We start from the raw sequence: 21248 nt of genomic DNA on the forward strand, positions 1-21248 counted from the left end.
GTAACCTCTCTGATTTGTTCCCAGCTTGTCCATTGCTTCTGCAGTTCATTTCCGTTTCTATCGTCCAGATCACATCACATGTTTTTTGAAGTTCTGTTTACTTTGTTTTTATTTTATACTGAATTACACTTTTAAACTCTTTTTTTTCTTCACACGGTGTCTTTTATAAATGCCTCTGTTCTTTTTTCCTCTCTTCCTTTCCCCTTATTCTTTTTGCTGCCTCAAGTTTCCTCTCCTCTGACTTGGGAATTTTCTTCTTTAATCCTCCCGAACTGATGAATTCTCTTCTTTTTTATGGGCAATTGGAAAAACAAATGGTCTGTCTTTTATATTTTCTTGTGAAAATATAAACCAAAAAGAGCGGAAGCCTTGGAAAAGGGGGCAAGCTTACATGTTTCCAGTACGGACAGTAGCTGAAAACACTTGTGCTAGTTATTTAGTGTGGCTAATATTCAAAACGACTATTTCATGAAGATGGAAAAGTGCTTAATATGTTCTCTAATTTGGCTGATTTTTTTTTCCCTGCATTCTGATGCTTGGAGGCTCCAGCAGATTTGGCGCAGGCGAGTCTAATAAGCATTTGCTGTGTTGGTTTTCTGAAGTGATAGGCTTTGGTGCTGATTAGTGCTGTTGTTCAGGAGATGGAGACAACTCCAGGGAGATGGAGAGATTTGAAAATAAAATATTTCTGTGTTAAATACATTTAGATATAGAAATTTTATGTGAAGTGTCAAGTCTGTATTGGAAGTTCAGCCACTACGTTGTACCATGGAGCATAACTCAAGAGTTAGTCTGCAATTTAGATTTTCAATGCAGCACACTGAGCCTAGTTTCTAAAGGCTGACTGTAATTATTATGATAAAGCTTTCATACAAAATTATTGCATTTGGACTAAAATGAGGCACAGCAACATTTCCATTAGTCTACTGATTTTCTGCTTTCCTATTCTGTACATCAAAGCCCCGTCACACAGCAGTCATTTACAGCACACGCACAGTGATTTTTGTTATATTTCAGAGCTTAAATATGAAATGTCTTGAGCAGGTGACCTGTAAGGAATGCTCTGACACCAGAGAAATGCCGTCTGTGCTCCATTCATCCAGGTCTGTGACTCAGGTAGCCGTGCTGAGTAAACCCGGGCTGCTGCTGGGGGTCACGTAGCGCTGGACTTGTAGCACTGCCCATTCTCGGACAGGGCTGTTCTATTAGAACCTACATTCCATGGAATTTTCCTTGTTGTCTGTTTCATTTAAAAATAAAAAATATCCTTATGGTGGAGAAGAAGATTTTAGATACTGATTGTAAGTGTGTTATAGAAACAGGACTGAAGAAAAGCAATGCCTCCTCCAAACAGTGATATGTGATCACATTGCTCTTGAGAGCACACTCATGGTTCTTCGATGTTTGGGTTGGGCAGCTTGGTGCAGACAATACGTAGAGTGAGAGCAGAGCCCCGGCTGGAGCCCAGCCATGGAATCTGCATGGGATCTTTAGGAAAAAAAATGCTGGCAATATCTCAAGTGCTTGTTCTAGGATCTCTGACAATTTTCTCTGAATATATAGTTTGTCCTCCAGGCTTTCTAGGAGAAGATTACAGCGTAACATATAGAACAATTCCGTATCACTGACATGGTGGTTTCTAGCATGGACTACTCGGGATGTATATAACGTTCTTGCTCAATGTTATTAATTCTCCTTTCACATTTTTGTGTAGTACTTCAAAACCTGAGATAGTTTAGCTCAGCCCTGTAGGTAACAGCTGTTTGTTTTTTCCACACTTCCGTTAGGTATTTTTCTGCATAGAATTGTCTGTAACAGTAAAAGACTTTCTTTTATCTGTATAAAATGGCTTTGTACTATTTTTAGCTTATTCTCCTTTGTGTAAGCAAATAAGTTATATTTAACTGCTACTCAGGTAATGCAGCTTCTCCAAGAACATAAAGTGACAACCTTTTATGGTGCAATAAATCCTGTATTAGTCAGAATGGGGTTACTTTTGAATTCCCAGAAGAAGTACTCATGGAATACTGCGAGAGTCTCATAAACCAAGGAGTCAGAGGCAGCCTCTTCACAGTGGCGTGTGGTAGGAGGACAGGGGGCAGTGGGTATGAGCTGAAACGAGAGAGGTTCACAGTGGCCGCAGGTCCCGTGAAAACAGTCCAATGTGGGAACGCTTTGCCCAGAGAGGTTATACAGTCTCCATCCTTGGTGTTTTAAAGGAGAAAAGCTGTGAGCAATCCAGTCTGATCTTACAGCTGACCCTTCTTTGGGCAGGAAGTTGGACGAGAGCATTCCTGAGGTCTTCTCCAATTATGATATAAAGAAAGCTAAAATATAAATAAATAAAGAAAAATATATATGTCTTTTTACATTTGCTGTGCTTTCAAGGTATTTATCAACTGTGCGTTTTTGTTGAGGGAGGAGTGATTGTAAAATGGTTTATCTAAAGAACCTCTGTTTCCTTGTTGATGCTTTAAGTAAGAGTGATTTCTCTATTTAAGTTTATATTTCAAGCGCGTATGAAGATGGTTTCCGGGTTATCAATCTGGTCACATGCAGATGTGAGCAGAATGTCCTTTTGCTGTTTGGCAGGCAAAAATTGGGACTTGACAGCAGCTTTGAATGACTATGAGCAGCTCCGGCAGGTACACACCGCCAACCTGCCCCAGGTGTTCAATGAGGGCAAGTACTACAAGCAGCAGGAGCCAGAGCAGCCTCCCCAGGTGACGAAGGCTGAGCGGCCCTGCTTGCAAAGGCAGGATGACATTGCTCAAGGTAAGAGCTCTTCTCCAGGGCTTTTGTGGACAAGCAGCTTTCTAAGCTTGTTTGTTTGCGAGTCGTGCTCGTCTGCAGGGAGTTGGAAGTCATTTGCCATCAGCCTGTGAACTGTGTCGTTGTGATGGGATCCGCAGAGCTGTTGCTGGACCCTACATCTCACGTTGCAGTTGTCATGAGCTTTGCCTCAGTTCTGCAAGTTATTTTTTTTCTAATGTGCCGTTCAAATATAAAAATACATTGTCCCCTGGCAGTCCTGCAGTACATGTGAAAGGAATTAACTACCGGGTGTTATGGACCACTATTGTATGTAATTTTCTGTGCTTGTTGAGACCAAAAGAAGGCTGAAAAACATCCGTATTTCAATCTTTGCATTCTTACTCACAGCATGCATTGGGGTCTATGAAATCCATGAATAACTTTCAGCTTCAAAATTTTGTTCCCTTATAGTTCCACAAAAATAAAAACAACCTCCTTCTCCCCTGCCAAACAGAAATTGAAACCTTAAGAAAAAAGAGTTGACAACCTCTAGCAGCTGATTTCCAGTACAGGATGATAAGCATTAGAATTTAATTTTTTTTTTTTTTTTGATTGCAGACTCTTTGTAGGTTTTATTTTAGATCTCTGTCTCTTTCAGACTTTTGGAATATGATTTTTTTAATATTAATTTATCAAGGAGCTGTAGTTTGCACCAAAATCAAATCCACAGATGTGATGGTTTGTCACGTAGGGAGGTGGTAGCACTGGCTTGGGGATGGCTTTCTATGCAATAATAAGGAGCAGAAAGTCTTCCCTCCTCCTGCTGGCTCTTCCCTGTGTTATGCGGGAAATGGCATCAGTACTTAGGAGTGTCAGTAAAGCCTTTTTAGAATTGATAACTTCCACCGGTAGAAAAGGAACTGCAGTGCTTCTTGTGACTTCTTAAAGGCACTGATTATAAACAACGGAGGAGGAGGAGGAGCTCACTATCATGGATAAAACTGTGTCCCTTCCTCCTCATTAGAATATAGCTCGCTCCAAAATCCCATCTTACTGAACTGCCCAGTTTACCCTGAAATGGCCAGTTGGTATTTTAGTGGCTTTGGGAGCTCGTGTGGGGTAGGTCTGGCTTGGAATGCTGGGACTGACGGTAACTTTGCTCCCAATTCAATGCATAACTGAGTTCTTTGTGATCAGAGAGCCATCCCTAACAGAAAGTGAAACTGTTATCCTCTTGGGATATCCTCTCCTCTCTCTGCTCGGGGAGGAGCAGAGAAGGGAAAGGAGGGTCTTGTTATGGCCAAGGTACCTGGAGTGAGGGATGCAGCCAGCAGGAGAGGGGTGGACCATGGCGAGAAGGGTGATGGAGTAGTAGCAGAGGATGTCAAACGGAGATGCTATCCAATACTTCAGTTCCCCTGTTTAGAAGTGATTTTAGACAGAAGAAAGAAATGCAAATGTAATCAAACCTTCTGCCCCTCCCCCCAATTTAGGATACTTTAGGGAGTACAATTGAGCTTTTAAAATTAGAAAAAGTTTGATCCATTAGAGAAATAAAAGTATACAAACTCCAGGAAAATTATTTTTTTAATAAACATTACTCAGTTGGAGATGCCTTAAAGACTCTCTTCGCTTACGTGCATTTAAGCTGCTTTGTTAATTTCTGAAGGAACAGAAGTACAGGAGCTTCTTTTATTTTAATATAACATTGTACCTGTTTGAGGGTTGATCACTAAAGGCTAGATTAGGGTAGTATTTGTGAAGCTATAGACGTGAAGCTGCAACAAATAGCTTTTTGCAAAAGCTTCCAGTACCGAAGAAAAATAACAAAAATATTATCTAACTTAACAATATGTAAATGTGTGACCCTTTATTGTTCCTTATGAAGCATTTGTCCAGAGAGAAATTCAATAAATTCTAAGTTTCGAGCTCATAGTTGATTCAGTAATAATGCTTTCTTTTGTGTCTGGCTTGTTAATGTCATTGTCCTTTTTGAACTATGTATTGGTTTCTTCCATCAGGATTTGAAAAAATTCGTATGCATAAAAACTAAATTGGTCTTAAATTCAGCATAATGATGTTAAAATTAATTTCAGGTAGATTGTCCTTAGATTAAAACGTATGGCATGTTCAATGCGAGGTGATGGTAGAAAGCTGGATTTTTTGATTGACAAAAGTCAGCTTGAATTAAGACTTGTTTCTTCCAGTGCGTCTTTGGAAATTTAAGACATATTAAAAAAATCTTTAATAGAAATACTTGTCTTTCATATTTTGTTGCTTTTACTGTTCATCAGTTTTGCGCGAAGGAGGCTGAAGTGCCTGTGACTTGCCGTAGGGATCCATAGCAAGAGCTAAGCAGTCTTTGACTGTAGGGAAATGTCAAACGAACAGGCATTCACCAGGCCTGGTGCTGGTCTTTTATGTAGTCTTACGTGCTATAATGTCTCTTTGTTTTTTCTACAGAAAAGCGTCTTTCCAGAGGTATTTCTCATGCCAGCTCAGCCATAGTCTCCCTTGCTCGATCACATGTAGCAAATGACTGCAGCAATGAACAGTTTCCTTTGGAGATGCCCATCTACACATTCCAGCTACCAGACCTAAGCGTGTACAGTGAAGATTTCAGAAGCTTCATTGAACGTGATTTAATTGAGCAGGCAACAATGGTTGCTTTGGAGCAAGCAGGTGGGTAAATACTTCAGATGTCAGCAGCCAGGTAATCTGATATTCTGCACGTGTTGTCTGAAGGTGACTTTAGGAGCTGCATGTCTATAAAAGCCTGTGAGGTCTTACATTCCTTTTAAATTGTAGAAACATATTCTCATCCCAGAATTTTTAATAGATTTTCACATGGTGTATGCAGGGTGCTGGGATCGCAACCGTTAGAATTACAAGAGAACTCTATTAATTTCTTCGTTTTCAAGCTTTGAAATCAATGCTTGTGTAATTAATTTCTAATATGAATGACAAATATTGAATCATGGGGTAGGATGAAATGCAATAATGTCGTAGAAACCCGTCTGTCTTGAATCATGAAAGAAATAAGTGAAGAAATGGGTAATACTGGATCTGCAGTTACCTGCGAATAACTGAACTCTGTATCCGTTACCTGCAGCCAGTTAGTCAAGTATTTCTGTGCCATCTTATTTTGTGGTCTCTGATTTGCATTCTGCACACTGCTGCAGCTTCTGTGCCAGAGTCCTTGTTTCTTACACACCAGGCTAAAAGTGAAGCATTTCGTTGATTGCTCAGTTTTACTTGTTTCTACACGCACAGCTCAGCTTTACATTTCAGGGCCATCAGTAAACACGAACAGCTTTGCAGATGCTGTGTGAAGCCCATTTCATTGTCTAGACTAAAAGAGAGAACTCCTACAAGAAGGTCCTTTCTTTGAAAAACAGAAAATGTATTGGTAAATGCTTTATTTATTCACTTATTTTAAAAAGGAAGCAGTCACTGAATGATTACTATAAGCCCACATAGAAAATTTGTTCTTGTAATTTTCTTCACATCAATACTTGCAAGAACACATTTATGTATGAAAGGACAAAACCTAAAAGTAAACAAGCAAATCCTCTTAGCTAGTCATGTATGAAACGTATGAAGCGTAGCTGTACCTCTGCTCCAATCTGCAGTTGAGGTTCCTGCACCCATTGCCGATTGTCTGAGAGGGCTGAGAAATCCTCCGTTGTCGTTCCCGGTCAGTCCTGGGCACAGCCCGGGGCAGTTATTGCTGTTGGGTTCCATGGGGCAGCTGGTGAGCGTTCAGGGCCGACCAGTGTGTTTGAGAAGGGATGGGGATGTCCAGAACTAGGCCTGCTTTGGAAGAGAAAAACTTTATTTTGTGACTTGCTCGTCTTGGGGGATGGATTAGAGGTCGATTTCTGGAAATACAATGTGCTGGAGAAATGAAAGAAAGGCTGGATTTAGCCTGGTTTCTGAGGGAAGCAGAGCTTGTCAGCAAACTGTCTCTTTAGAGTGTACCCTGTTTATTTTTTAATTTTAACTCTGCAAATTTCAAACGTATCTGTGATTACGCTTTTAAAAGTTGCATGAAAATAAGCAGCAAGCTTATTTTTAGTATTTCCATAGAAGAAAATGTTGTGATGTGGATATTGTTTATTAAACACTACAGAATCCACATGGGAAAGACCTTCAAACATCCAGAATACTAGAATATGGCTATATTAATTCTCCATGTATTTTTGTTGGAAAACAACAGATCAATTTCTTGAAATTGTGCTTTCAATCCTATTAAAGGGATTTTGTGAAAAAGTAAGAAGCAAAATCAAGTAGGAGACCAAGAGAGAGAGGGAGAGAAAGGTCAAGTTTGTCCATAAATATTGTCTTATCAAAGCAGACAGAAATAAGCCTGAGGAAGAACTGTTTCCGGTTTTCATTTAAGCACCACTTTTCTATTGTTTCCCCAAAGGGATCGACTATAACCACTAGATTTGAAAAATGAAAATGCGTTGCTGTTTTGTTGCACTCCAATGCATTTCTGCTAATTTTTAAGCAGCTGTAAGCTTTGGTGTTAACCGAGCCCACAAGCAGTTTTTGCATTGGCTACTTGACATCAGATCCCTTTTACAGAACCCTCCTGTTATTCTAAAGATTCATAAACACCAGCTTCGACATTTATTACCAATAGCTGCTAGAGAGCAATAAGGTCTGTGTCTGTCTGGTTTAAGTCTTGTAACTGTGCTTTAAGCAGCACCTTGGTATAACTTATTACTCAATATGATACCACCAAAACATTCTGCCAAAACGGATGGCAAGTTGTTATTTCACAGCCCACAGACATGGGAGTTGCTAAAAATGATAACTTGTTATTTCAGATATATCCTTCCCAAAGGCTGTCCAATAGTGCTTTTAATTAAGCTTCTTTAATGCATATTAAATTTAGAACTCGGTCAGTGTAGTCTGAGATGTTGGGCATTTACAAACGAGCTGCCAAAATCATATGAGGATTAGCAAAAATGCTTAGTTATTGATCTGCTATGCTTCTTGACCTTTGTGGTATAGTATAACTCCCAATTCATGCTTACTAATTAAAATATAATTACACAGTTCTTAGGACCCAGAACAAGCTATTGAGGACACATGATAAAATATAATATTTTTTTGCACTAGGTGCGTTACCTGCTGTTACAAATAAAGTTCAGTATAATTTTGTAATGAAAACATGTTAATGGAGAAAAGTATTTTCATTGCTTGAGCTTATTTCTGTTTTGGGGATTTAACCTTAGCTGCCAGACTGACTGTCCAAATATGTAGATACTATTTTCTCTCAGCTTGCAAGTAGAAGAATTGAGGGAGAAAAAGTCTGCAAAAGAGCGCAAACAAAGAAATGGAGTCACCATACTCTGCCTCTCGAATTATTCATTCAATTATTCAAGCATCCGTTACCTACAGATTTTCCAAAAGTCTTGGGCAATCTACCAGCTCTACTCATCATTATTAATCATCTGCTCTTCCTTGTCCCCAGAAATGTTACCCAATTAGTCACATCCTCTTCCTTTATATTAGAAATATTCACATGGCCATTTAACCAAGACTTAGCAGTCCAATAACTACTACACAGCAGCCTGTGTGCCGGGAACTGTGCTTGTGCGGTGTTGGCTGTGACACCCTCTGGGGCTTTACTTGCTTCCTCCAGATACATCACATACCTGTCCTTTTGTCAGTCTTTTTCATAATCCATCTTTGTCTTCTATTATGTAAAGTTTGCTTCATGTAGCAATAATGGATAAGTGGTTCTCTAAAAGTTCTCAGAGGGAAAAAGCAGCTGCTTTCCTACGCCTCGAGCTCTGTATTCAGTCTCATTTTAATACTCAGGTAGTGTAGCTGTTGATTTTAGTAGGTTGAATCATGATTTACAGTACGGTAAAGAGAGGAGAATCAGGTATTAAACCAATCCTTTGGATTGAAACAATAGTACTTCACTTAATAAATTTACCTAACAGTAACATATCTTGATTAACACGTACATATTATTTTGCCTTTGAAACTTGTTACTGTAATGTGTTCCTTCGTCTCCGTCGGGGGAGACAATGTCAGTGATGTTTGGAAACCGATGCCAAGACTCATAATGGTATTTAGGCAACGAACTCCTTGGCGATCTGAATGCAGCAAATGAGAACGGAAGATGCAAATTAATTAAAGGTGCTCTATTCTTATTCCAAATACGTTTAGAAAATAATTTCTCTGCCTCTTATTTCTAATCTTTTCTGATGTCACGTTTATTTGGCAGAAAGGGTGTTCCTGATTAAATTTCAACATCATGCATCATCAGTGTATGTCCGTACACAGGATGCATCCTGTTTTAGTGTCCATCAATTTAATAGATGCTTTCTTTTCAGGACGACTAAATTGGTGGTCCACTGTGTGTACAAGCTGCAAGCGTCTTCTTCCCTTGGCTACAACAGGTGACGGAAACTGCCTCTTGCATGCTGCATCTCTAGGTAAGGGAGAGCCTGGGCGTGAAACCTTCTGCCGGAATATTTACCACATTTCTCTGTCCGCAGGAAAAGCTCAGAAACATATGGAATGCAAAGACTTTCATTAAAAAACTCGTTCTGGAGGAATATATTCTTCAAATTTCACTTAAGTGTTGTTTGCTTTAGGCGTGCTTGAGTGAGGAAGGGGAAGGTTTTATCAGGTTATAAAAGAAATGTAATTGGAACAGTATCAAAAACTTACATATCATAAACACCAGTGACTGGCATTTTCCTTACAGAGCCCGACTTAACAGCTCGGGAACAGGCAAATTTCAGATGCATCTGCGGGGTTGTCCTCATTGTGGGCGAGGAATTTCTTTTAATTCTCTGGCTTTTGTTAAACAGTTCTCTTGCTGTCTCCAAGAACGCAGCATCTACCTATTATCTCTGTTCGTTCTTTGTAGACTTTTAAGTATAGAAGAAACAGAGTTTGGGGTGAATTAAAGTGATTTTCAATTGATTAATTAATCACTAATACAAGATCTTTGATGCCTCTCTTCAAATCGAATAGAAACCTGTGAAGCTGAAAGTCTTTGCTATGCTTTCTGCATCCCAGCCTATTATGAGAAAACTTATTTTTTTGTTGCAGTTGCTAAAACCTTCCACCAGTGGAACTCCAAAAGGTGACTTGTTAAAAAAACCGCGATTTTTAATGTATTGAAGAGATTCTTCTTTCTGAAAGAAGTAATAATAAAAGAGTTTTTTGCTGTGTTCGAGGATCCTTTTATTTTTGTCCACCTCATTTTTTATTTAGAAGGAGTTCCGTATTATTTACAGCAAAAGTCTGGAGTATTTTAACTAGCAAAGTCTTATATAAACATATTTAACGCCACTAGCTGACAAAATGGTTAGCTGGGATGGGGCTGTCTCTGGGTGCACGTCTTCGAGAGAGCTCTGGTCTGTTTTGTTGTACGCTACTATTCTTAACTACTTGAAGACATCTTATTGTTGTAAAATGAGCTTGAAAGCCTGTGGCTGGTTGTATTTTTAGAGTTCCAGTCATCTTGAATGCTCCTCTCTTTTTTTTTGGATTTGAAGCCAAAGGAAATTTACCATCATGCTTTGTAGGAGCGGAGGCCTTTGGGTGTCGGGATCATTTGCGATGCCCAAAGGTGCCTGCAGTTGTCGTTAGCATTCTTGGGTCTGCAGGCTCTCTTGGCAACTGCAGCTGAAACCAACCTGTGCATTGAATATTCCATTGCTTGCAGCAAACTTGGTGTTGCCTGCAAGCATATGCTGAAACCAGTCAAATCCTTAGTCATTCCTTAATCAAAGCTTAAACTTTGTTCAAATTCCCTCTTGTTATTCATTAGCTTATCTATATTGACTGTTTCTTTAGGAAACATTAAAAGCAGCGAGTTAATTATTTGCCAAGGAGCATTTTAAATAATGTATAAGCTGTGCTTCCTTTGCTAACAGAGCAATATTAATTGTTTTAGTACTTACTATTTCTGTTTCACTGTAGCTTCTTTAAAAATGAATGTCATCTTGTGCTGCTTCAGGGATGTGGGGATTTCACGACCGAGACCTTGTTTTACGTAAAGCACTCTATACCATGATGAGAAGTGGAGCTGAAAGGGAAGCACTGAAAAGGAGATGGAGATGGCAACAGACTCAGCAGAATAAGGAGGTCTGTATGGCCTAAAGATAGTCTTACTTATATCATTTATGGTCAAAAGCATTCTTCTGATGTTTGGTATGAAAGTTCTAATTGCTATCAAATTCCTTGTGCTTCCATTTTGCGTGGAGAAAGAGATACTTTTATTTGGAATTTTTTGTATCAGAATGCAAATGTGCCTGTTCCTTTGTGGGCATAAATGCGCATAGTTTTGTGCCTACAAAGATCTAAAATGAATTGAGTTTCACAATTAAATGTATAATTTAGCTATCACAAGCATTATAAAATAAATGGATGAAAACCACTAAAGAAAGAAAAGCCCTTTTGGGAACAATTCCCCAGAATGGGGAGTTTTTTTACGGGCATAAACTGGAGAGGGGCAGATTTAGACTGGACATTAGGAAGAATTTCTTCACCATAAGAGTGGCGAGACACTGAAACAGGTTGCCCAGGGAAGCTGTGGCTGCCCCATCCCTGGAGATGTTCAGGTTGGATGGGCCTTGGGCAGCCTGATCCAGTGGGAGGTGTCCCTGCCCATGGCAGCGGGTGGAACTGGATGGGCTTTAAGGTCCCTTCCAACCCAAACTATTCTATGATTCTGTAATGGTGAATTAGGATTCTTAGACCTGTGACCAAATATTGAGGGGATGTTTCTTAACTAAAACCATCTTTAAATTTAGTTTGACGGTTGATTAAAAGCTGTACTTCAGCATGTGCTAATTTCTGAAGATGTCTGTGCCTAAACAGTGGCTAAAAATCCCATTTCAGGAGTAATCCTGAATGCAATCAAGAAAATATGCTTAAATATTTGTGACTTATTTGTAATCTGCTCTTTGCTGGCAGCAGTCACTGAGAATACAGCTGAGCTGTGACTGACTCAGCCGCTTTAGCCGACCTGAAAACACAGGGGCACTGAAGCACACTTAAACCCTTTCTGCTCTTGAACGGAGCGACAAAGCATCACAGGACTGCCAAGAAGGGCAGTCATGGTAGTTCCACATACTGGGGAAGAAAGCAAGCTTCCAGAAATGGGCAGTAAAGCATGCTAACCGTGGTTGCGAGGGATTCACAGGGCTATGAGTAACTGGAACTCCCAGAGCGGAACACTGTTAGCAGCAGAGCCATGTCTAGAAATATAATCCTGTACACAGTTAGTGGTTTAGATCTTGTTTGAATAAGTTAATATTCTTCCACTTGAATAGAAATGTTGAATGTTTTAAGATATTAAACTGTGTCGCTTGAGAAGATCAAAATCAGTTTGTCATAAATACGAGCACAGAGCTCTGCTCCCATTTGTACCAGCATAATGGTAAAAGGTATTTTATTCTCTACCATAGTCAGGTTTAGTGTATACGGAAGAGGAGTGGGAGCGGGAATGGAATGAACTGCTTAAACTGGCATCGAGTGAGCCTCGTACACATTTCAGCAAAAATGGAGGCACTGGTGGTGGGTAAGTTTAGAGCATGACAAAATTGTTTAGATTTTGTCCTCAGTAGGAAAACAATACAGTAGAAATGAATGAAAATGTTTACAGCAGCATCAAAGTGCGTTTTCAAATGGTTGCAATTTTCTTTTGATGGTAGAATATAATTATCTAAACTTCCCGTTACAATATTTATATTACTTGTTATGGTTTCCTTATACAGTTACCTCACTGACTTGAGGTTACTTTGCTTCCAAGAGTCTGGATTTCTTAAATCCTAGTTTCTTGGTTTCTGGAAGAACTGTGTTGGCAGCAGCATTTAGCTTCAAGGAGGTGAAGTGCTTTGTCTCGCTGAGGGTACGTAGCTTTTCATTTGAGGAAAACTTAGCAGAAACATAGCTGCTGCTCAGATACTTTCACTAAAACGTGGAATGACAGAACAACATCACATCTTCTAATAGCATTTTAGAAGAAAGCAGTTTGTGCCCAGATATCTTCTTTTCTATGTTTTAGCACAGCCTTAATACCATCTTGTCATATTCATACATTTATTTCAGAGCTTTGAAAGAATACTATATTTTCCTTTTAGGCCTGTGATGTTAAGGATAGGTAATTCTGGTAATTCTACTAATGCAAGAGGACATTGTTTAGAAAATTGCCAGCCTGTCTCGTTTTCTTCTGTTTTGAGACTAAAAATAATAGATTGGCTTTCATTTTACTTTCTATTTTGTTTCCTATGTTTGTAGATATTTTCCTGTTGATACACTTTAGCCTTCTAATGCGGTTCACTCCACATCGCTGTTAAATTTGGCCATCCACCACTGATTTTCTCAGGCCTTATTCTCTCTGTTCCATTCTGTACAATTCACATACCATGCAGTTTCGATGTCTACCAGTCGGAGATATCTTCATGTGTTGCTTTTGCCAGTCAATCAACATCTTTGCCTTTAGTTCCCGGATACTTAAACAGGGACTATCACTATTACATAAAGAACTAATTTAAATTGGTTTTTTATGTTCTCATCATGGTCTGCATTTATCATTTGCAAATCAAAATAAAGTAAGGATAAACTGACAACAGTCAATTTTTCCTTTAAAATGGTAAAAGAGGAATCGGGCCAGAAACTCACCCTATTAAATGTCTGAATAGGTATTTCTCATTACAAGCATTCCAAAGACAGGATGAATGTGGCAGAATGAATTATTTTCTCAGTTTAATGTACCCATGTTCAAAATAGAGCCCTGGAGAACGAAAAGGGATATCGAAATAGTATATTTGAGATGGGTATAGTACGTACTCTAGTTAGGTACTGTATTAAGAAAGCTTGCAAAATAGTCTTTGAATTGTAGATGAGACATTCTCCTTTGGTGTCAGAATTAGCTAAAGCATCACAAGTTGTATCTGCTTCAAAAGAAATCGATGACAAGCCCAAGCCTGGAATTACGCTCCCTCATTCACCTGCGGGTTCCTTTCAGTTATTTTTTGGAGGGAACTACATGCAAAGGAGATCAGCGATTGTCGCTGACTCCAAAGGTTTCTTCTTTGAAAGCACTCTCGTTCTTGAGGCTTGGAAGTAGGAAAAAAATAAAAACATAAAGGGAATACAGAAGAATCTGGTTCTGAAGTTCTTGTTTCCAGTGCGTAAAATCCTTCAAGCACTAAAGCAGAGCAGACGTAATTAACTGTGAAGCAGACCCTTGTTTTGAAACAGATTTACACATCTTTCTGTAAATGTAAAAAACACATTTCAGATTAAAGTCATCGGCTCATTAATCTCTGTTTACAAGCAAAACCGGGGCTACTGAATTGAAGCAACTGCTTTGGAAAAAGGAACACGTCTAATGCCCTCTGCTTTTGTTAAGAACCGCACTATTGCGGTCCTGCTAAAGAGAAAGTTCCAAGCCCTTCCTTTGTTTCGCAGCCTGTTGTCTGTCGGAGGTTCCGAAGGCTGTTCTAGTGCTAGATTGAATCTCACTGTTGTGCCTCGCTTCTCAAAACCCTTGCAGAGCTGGGAGCCGGGCCTCGTGCTGTGTGGGCCTGCGAGCTGAGACAGATTATGGAAGTGGGGGGTATTCTTATTTATGAATAGTATTAATTGTCACCTTCTAGCCACCCGTCCCTTCTGCTGTTGGCATTATCTTCTTAATAAAGTCAAGTGATTTTTAGATGGGGAAGAAGGGAGGGAATGTTGCTATAATCTTCCTTTGTGTCATCAGAGTTTTATTTAAGGCAGAAAACCTGAATATTTACACGGGAAGTACCTCTCAAATCTCTAAGGTTTCGTACTTGGTTAGGTATCAGTGGTCCCTGTAGGAAAAACGGGGGTCATTTTATTTTTTTCCTTTTTTGTTAATTTGTTCTTGCAGTCAAGACAAATTATTTAGTCAGAGTGCTCTGGTTGAGCAGGGTTATGAAATGCAGATTTCATTATTTATAAATTAACTTTACACGAACAGAGGGATTCATTTCAGTTCCTTGAATTTCCTTTGCTTTCATGTTATATTGATAAAATTATTTTGTCCACAGTTTTCATGGCCCTGTAGATAGCATAAATAAAGGTCCATGAAAATGATAAGTGGATCGAAGGATGTGGCAGGTTGCTAAGGATATGTGTTAATGATGATTTTTGATTCTTATTAATCTTTAGGAACATTCGTTCTGATCCTCAGCAGTGATACTGAAATAATTTCTAATGGCCCACATAAATTACTGGCAATGATAAAATAAATTGAATATTGAAGTGGTTTCCCAGAGAGGCTGTGAAGTCTTCCTCCTTGGAGAGATTCAAAAGCTGTCTGGCCACTGGCTCCAGGTGGCCCTACTTGAACCAGGGGCGTGGGACAAGGTGGCCTCCAGAGGTCCCTTCCAACCTCAACCATTCTGTCATTCTGTGAAAATGAACAATGGAAAATGGATGTGTAGTTATTATTTTTGTGGCAAAAGTAGATTTACACCAGAAGTTTGGCCAGGAATTACCTTTTTTATTCCCATTAGGTTACCAAACCTAGTTTCTTTTCCAATTACTTCTGTTACCTATTTCAGTAATTGGAATATGTGTTTCAGAAGAGTGGGAATATGAGTGACAAGGAAGAAGAAGAAATAGCCGCTGCAACGTGTTGCTTTATTAAAGTTTCAATGATGAATTCAGGCTGGTTCAGAAAGTTTCAATGCTGTGTCTTCCAGAGTCGACAATTCAGAAGATCCAGTGTATGAGAGCTTAGAAGAGTTCCATGTTTTTGTCTTAGCCCATATTTTGAGAAGACCTATTGTTGTAGTAGCAGACACAATGTTACGAGACTCGGGGGGAGAAGGTAAGAGTTCTTAATTAGAAATGTATGCACCGATGTAAATTGAATCAGTCGTAAACTATCACAAATGGAAGACCCAGCTGTGATATACTGAGAGTTTCTGGGATAGCTGCTGTCAAAAACACCCAACAAACCAGAATGATACACAATCCATTTCTATTAGATATGAAGAAGAAATACATTGTAATTATGTAAATCTCACTGAATATCTGTTCATCCTAGATATTTACTATTAACTTAATAATCGCCAAATTGCAGGACACAATATGTTTCTCCCTGGTCTAGGTTAACACGGTTCTAGTTTTGCCATGTTATTTTGACACCCTTTAAAACTCTGCCTAAATCCATCTAATCTGACTTTGAAAAACTGAATTTTGAATGGATGTATCTTAGCATTTGGGTTTTACTAACTCCTTTGTGACCTCTCATTCAAAAGTTACCCGCATGTTTTGTTCAGTTTCCACGTGTGAACGCAGAAGTGCTTAGATCCCGTGTGGAACCAGCTGGACAGCTGTTGCAGCAGGACTTGAATGATTAAATTCATCTCTCTCACTTACTATCAACTAATAGAATACTAATTAATGATAGTACGTTGCTTAACTAAAGCAGAATGTTTAGTTGATTAAAGGGGGATGTTAAACACGTGATGGAATTTAGGGAAGTTCACTTCCACAGGAAAACACTGGGTAATTTCAGTGTCCATTCAAAGCGTGAACTACAAGTACTGGTTGTCTGATTGCTGATGGATTCGATCGCTGGTGCTTCATTTCCTCGTAACTTTTCCTATCCCGAATTGCCATCCTGGCACATTTTCTTCTCCTTGACCCTATCTGATTCTGTCACAGTAAATCCCAGTTTAAATATTGTACATACAAAGTACAGCTTTGAAAGAGACTGATAACTTGGTCAAATTTGGATAGAATCACTAGAATGTAGCTTTATGCCTCAAAAACAATACTGTTCTCTGTCCCAGTGTGTGGATATAGCAGACCTCTTCCAAGAAAAGGGCTGTAATAAAAACAGGGCATTGTTTGGGTTTATTTTTTCCTTATGTTCGTTTTGGCGATGTTTCTGCAGTAAAGATTCATATTTTCATAGCAGCAGGAAAAAAAATTGGTCAGAAGCAAACATGTTGAGAGAATTTTCCTGCCCAAACTCGCTGTTTCCCATAATTACGTTTAAACAAGTATAGAATCTTTCAAAGGAAAGAGCTTTGCCCTTACAGATGCAGCATCCCACTCAAATTCTACTTGTAGATTTTCTAAAATCTTTCCTTATCGTTATCCTATGTACATACGTGTACGCACTCATGCACTGGTGATGTGTGCGATGACCTGTGTGTGGGTTATAAACATGTTTGTAATGTTTCTTTTACAAATCTGTTAATGCAAAGCATGAGCAGAGCATTTTACCAAGAGAACTGATACTGTATTTATTGCTGATGACTTGAAAATGTCCTTCTACCTAAAAGTATTGCAGGAAGGTACGAATCTGCATGCGTGTGAGAGTCATCAAGGTTTTATTATAAGCCCTTGATGTCTTTACTAGTGAACAGAGCAAGGAAAATATATCTAAGAGCAGAATGTTTTTGTTCTTGTTCTTGGGGTATTTCCTGATATTTTTATAATGGAATTTGAACTGTTATTATGACTATTTTCTGCACTGATTATTCCACTTTAGGATGCTCCCATGGAGCTCTGCCAATCTTGTAGCACAGCTGTTAATGCACAGTAGAACCAACTTTATTATCTACTCCTTGACATGCTTTGTTTCTTTGCAGCGTTTGCACCTATACCATTTGGAGGAATTTATTTGCCACTTGAAGTTCTGCCTAACAGATGCCATTGCTCACCGCTCGTGCTAGCCTATGATCAGGCCCATTTCTCTGCGCTTGTTTCCATGGAACAAAAAGATCAACAGAGAGAACAAGGTATGTTATAAACACAGCAGCTTGAGGGTATTTATTGAATACAGTGCACAAAGTACTTCCTTCTACCTATAGGTGTATTTATCAGAAAGGCAACAATATTCAGTAAATGGTATTTCTGCATTCTTAGCAGTCTGAGCGGTCTGATCACAAGATTGGGAGCCAGGAACTCTTCAGTCCCAATCCTTGTGCTGCCATTGTCTGGCATTTCAACCTTTTCCATCAGTTCCATGTATGTAAGTAGGTACAATCCTAGTCGCCTACTGTGCTTCTGGGCTCTTGAAGGCCTTTGTTAAATTTAGGTTATGAAAGTGTTTGGAAAATGAAGTGTGAGACAGATTACTATTGAAAAACCATGCAGTGGAAAAATCTCTCTGCACTTTTCTCATATGAAAACATTTAGTTGAAATATCATCTTACTGTCTTCTGGTTTACTTTGGAACAGTGACAATAAAGTCTTACCAGATATTTCTGTCAAGTCTTGAGCTTCCTCAATATGGGATTGGGAGTGACAAGAGCTGAGGACTGGGTTTGTTCCTGCAGCAGTAGCTTAGGAGCTGGCTGTCACTGCCCTGATTTGGAAGCTCTGAGACGACCTCCTGTCTGTCGTTGCCTCTTTTGCGGGGAAAGGGAAATGTGTTTTGCCAAAAATATGGTGAGGCTTTAGAACAACTCGATGGACTTCTGCTGTTGAGTCCTCCTTTTTTTTTTTTGCCTGATGACACTGCAGAGGTGTTCTAAATGCCATATAAAGGCATATACCTGTAAAATAAACATGGAATGTGTGCTGGTTGTTGAGATCGAATGAGTGAATTGCATTTAGTCCTCCTTCTTAGAGAGCAGTTTAGAGGCAAGCAAATATCCTTCATTTGATTCGCTAATGGTCTCTGCATTTCATCTGATTTCAGAGGTATTGGGCATTTTCTACGCTTATGAGCCCAGTTGGCGTGCTGCAGCTGGGCAGAGTAGAAAGGTGTTAATTAAATGATGCAAAGGAGGAAAGAAACTCTTGAACAACAGATTTTGTTGTAGACATCTTAATGCAAGAATTTGATATCTAGTTAAGTTGTCCTTCTTGGAACGAGTGAGTCCTTCTTGGAAGTTTTTACATGAGGTTGTGTGAGAGGAGAAACACTCAACAAAGGGCTGCATGTGGTATTGGAATACTTTTGTGTTGGTGAAGAGGAGACTGAATTGTAAGGCAGTAATGGAAAAAAAGGTTGATCTGTATGTTGGATATTCAATGGAAAAATCAATCCAGTTGGACTATTCAACCTTCAGTGGCACATAGCTGTTTCAGGGGTTTGTAGGTAGGTGCTTGACAGTAGGCCTGGCCTTTACACTACACAGAGATGATGTGAAACACCTTGTCAGAAATGAAAGTCTGCAAAGCAAGTTCATATCATTTTAATGTGATAATGTAAGATGAATGAAGGTAAGAGTTTTGGAGAGCCTTTTTAAGGGTACTGTTTCACTCTTGATGGTTGCTGGTGACACACCACAGCCAGGACCGTAATGTCAGTAAGCTATTAAGTTAGTATCTCCTGCATATATATCTGTGTTACAAATTTTAGACCAGTCTTCTTCTAGAACTTGCCTTTGTGTTTTTGGTCTTGGTCCATTTTAGATCTGAGTTTTGTTGGTGGCAAAACGAGACAATGTCTGGAGTAGGCAAAGTTCACTTCTTCCTTTCTAGCATTTGGGATGGGGATATGAGTAGACTGACAGCAACCTGATTTATTTCAGGCAGGTCTATCTGCCTTCATACAATACTTCATTATCATGGTTCTTAAAAGAGCCTATGTGCGTAAATAATCTGATTGAATACGCAGAAGTTAACTATCTCTGCAATAACTTTGCAGATAGGGCAACTGCCACCCACCAAACCTTTTGTTATTGTGGCATCCTTTGAGGGACAGAATTGACAAAAGGTAGTGATGGAAACTGCTGTTAGCTGCTCTGCCCCTTCCTCTCAGCGTGTTGTTCAGTGGTATAGCTTGGTGCCACCTACTGAATTATTCAGAACATTACAAGCCATATATTCCTGTTCATTACACACTGTAAGATCTTGAGGTTGATAACAAGGTCACATATTTCATTTCTCCTACAAGTGTTAGCAACGGTATTAAATATATTTCTCGTAGTTAGGAACTGTCTTTCTGTAGGATTTTCCTCTGCCCGTAGTTGCAGAGGAAAGGCTCAATTCTGTAGTGCAGCAGAGAGCACTTGGCAGTGAGTCTGGGCTGAAGGGAATGCTTTAGCTTTCAGCTGCCAAGCCGGTTGCTGTTAGAGACTGCAGCAGTCTAACAGCTAACACAGCATCGCTATTGTTCTTCAAATGCTGTGACAGGAAATAGACTGGCACAAGGATGCTCTAATAATGCCTATTTTTTGTACCCTGTCAGCACAGAGATGTTGGCAGCTTTGGCACAGAGGAAGGGAGAGCCACAATTGTTAAGAGTCAGAAAACAATGGCACAGGTGCCGCAGTACATGGCCAGAGTTTGAACTGTCAGTGTGTAGCTGAGAGCTCAGAGATACAGCTTCTTCTCTGATAGCCAGGCCATTCATGACTATAGTTGTAGTGTTTCTACTCTAACCATGTCATCGGATGTCAGGAGCAGCATCTGAAGCTGTCTGGACTGCTGCCTGCGCACACGCCCATGCGTAAGCTGCGGAGGAGCTGCCTTGGGGAGGGGACGCTGTGTCCTGTATGTGCGGTAAAATAAATGCTGATGTGAACGCCTCGAGTTCTCTCTTGGCACGTAGGTGTTCTGCAGATAGTTGGCATGCAGGGACGGTTCTCGCTGCCCGTGAGGCTGCTTCGCTGAGCTTGGGGCTCGGCATGCTGCCGTGCTGTGTCAGCCGGTCAGCACCGCAATGGCTGCCCACCGTGGGTTTGCGATAGCGAGCGTCAGAGGTGTGACAGGGGTTTCTGACAGCAGTGTACTGGGATCTGTGTCAGCATTTTATTTTACTGGTGTTTTCAGAAGCAGTTAGTGTTCTTCATAGACGATTAATAGTGACACGAGGCGTGAAGATGGGTCCTGGGGATCACTGTGACTTCACAGCACAAAAGGCAATACACCCAGCTGAGGAACGGCCTGAAAGTCCTCACTTGTGTGTCTTAAAGCTGCTGTGGACGAAATAGCTGTTACTTTTGACGTATCCCATCTGTGTTGGCATTAGGACTTGCAGACTGTGTCCCCAACAGTGTGGCTTTAGCTAAAGAGCATCCAAACCCCGGAGTAACCAAACTCCTGCACCGAAGCTGTGAGCTGTGCTGTGGCTGAGCAGCCGATGCTACCGGCTGCTGGGTGCGCTCAAGAAACAAATGTGATGGATCTGCTCGCAGCCCTAACATTAAAGTACTTTTCGGTCAGGAACGTGGGGAAATCCTACCGGAAACCCTGGGTATCAAACAGAATTCCCTGAGAGAGAGGAAATCTCTTACAGTGAAACCAGAATTTTAAAACTCTTGTTACTTTAGCAAATACTTTTTGCAAGAAGATGGTAGTGCTTCATACCGACCTCAGACTGTCCCATAACAAGTTTCTGTGTGAAGATGGAGACAGTACATTTTATAATGTGTACATTAGTTAAGGCAATAGTCACGTGCTTAGAAAATCAGCTCTAAGTTTTATTTTGTACTTAGATATTAAGATTTTCATAAAATTGAGTATCACTAAACATTTTGAGTAGGAACATCTTCCATATCAGT

General features: G+C 39.9%; 1 protein-coding gene across 8 annotated transcripts in view; it reads left to right on the forward strand.

Annotated features, from left to right (window-relative positions):
- The window catches only part of OTUD7A (OTU deubiquitinase 7A), a 136382-nt gene that overhangs the window by 99476 nt on the left and 15658 nt on the right, over nt 1-21248 (forward strand). For 7 of the 8 annotated variants that reach the window (XM_054077451.1, XM_054077449.1, XM_054077448.1 and 4 more), the window contains 7 exons: nt 2593-2775; nt 5218-5436; nt 9114-9215; nt 10754-10881; nt 12207-12319; nt 15477-15604; nt 17382-17531. In XM_054077451.1, coding sequence (XP_053933426.1) covers nt 2593-2775; nt 5218-5436; nt 9114-9215; nt 10754-10881; nt 12207-12319; nt 15477-15604; nt 17382-17531 — 1023 coding nt within the window. The remainder of the gene's footprint in view (nt 1-2592; nt 2776-5217; nt 5437-9113; nt 9216-10753; nt 10882-12206; nt 12320-15476; nt 15605-17381; nt 17532-21248) is intronic. The other variant, XM_054077454.1, reaches the window with a different exon arrangement.

Source organism: Cuculus canorus, chromosome 12 (assembly GCF_017976375.1).
Source record: "Cuculus canorus isolate bCucCan1 chromosome 12, bCucCan1.pri, whole genome shotgun sequence".
NCBI lineage: Eukaryota > Metazoa > Chordata > Aves > Cuculiformes > Cuculidae > Cuculus > Cuculus canorus.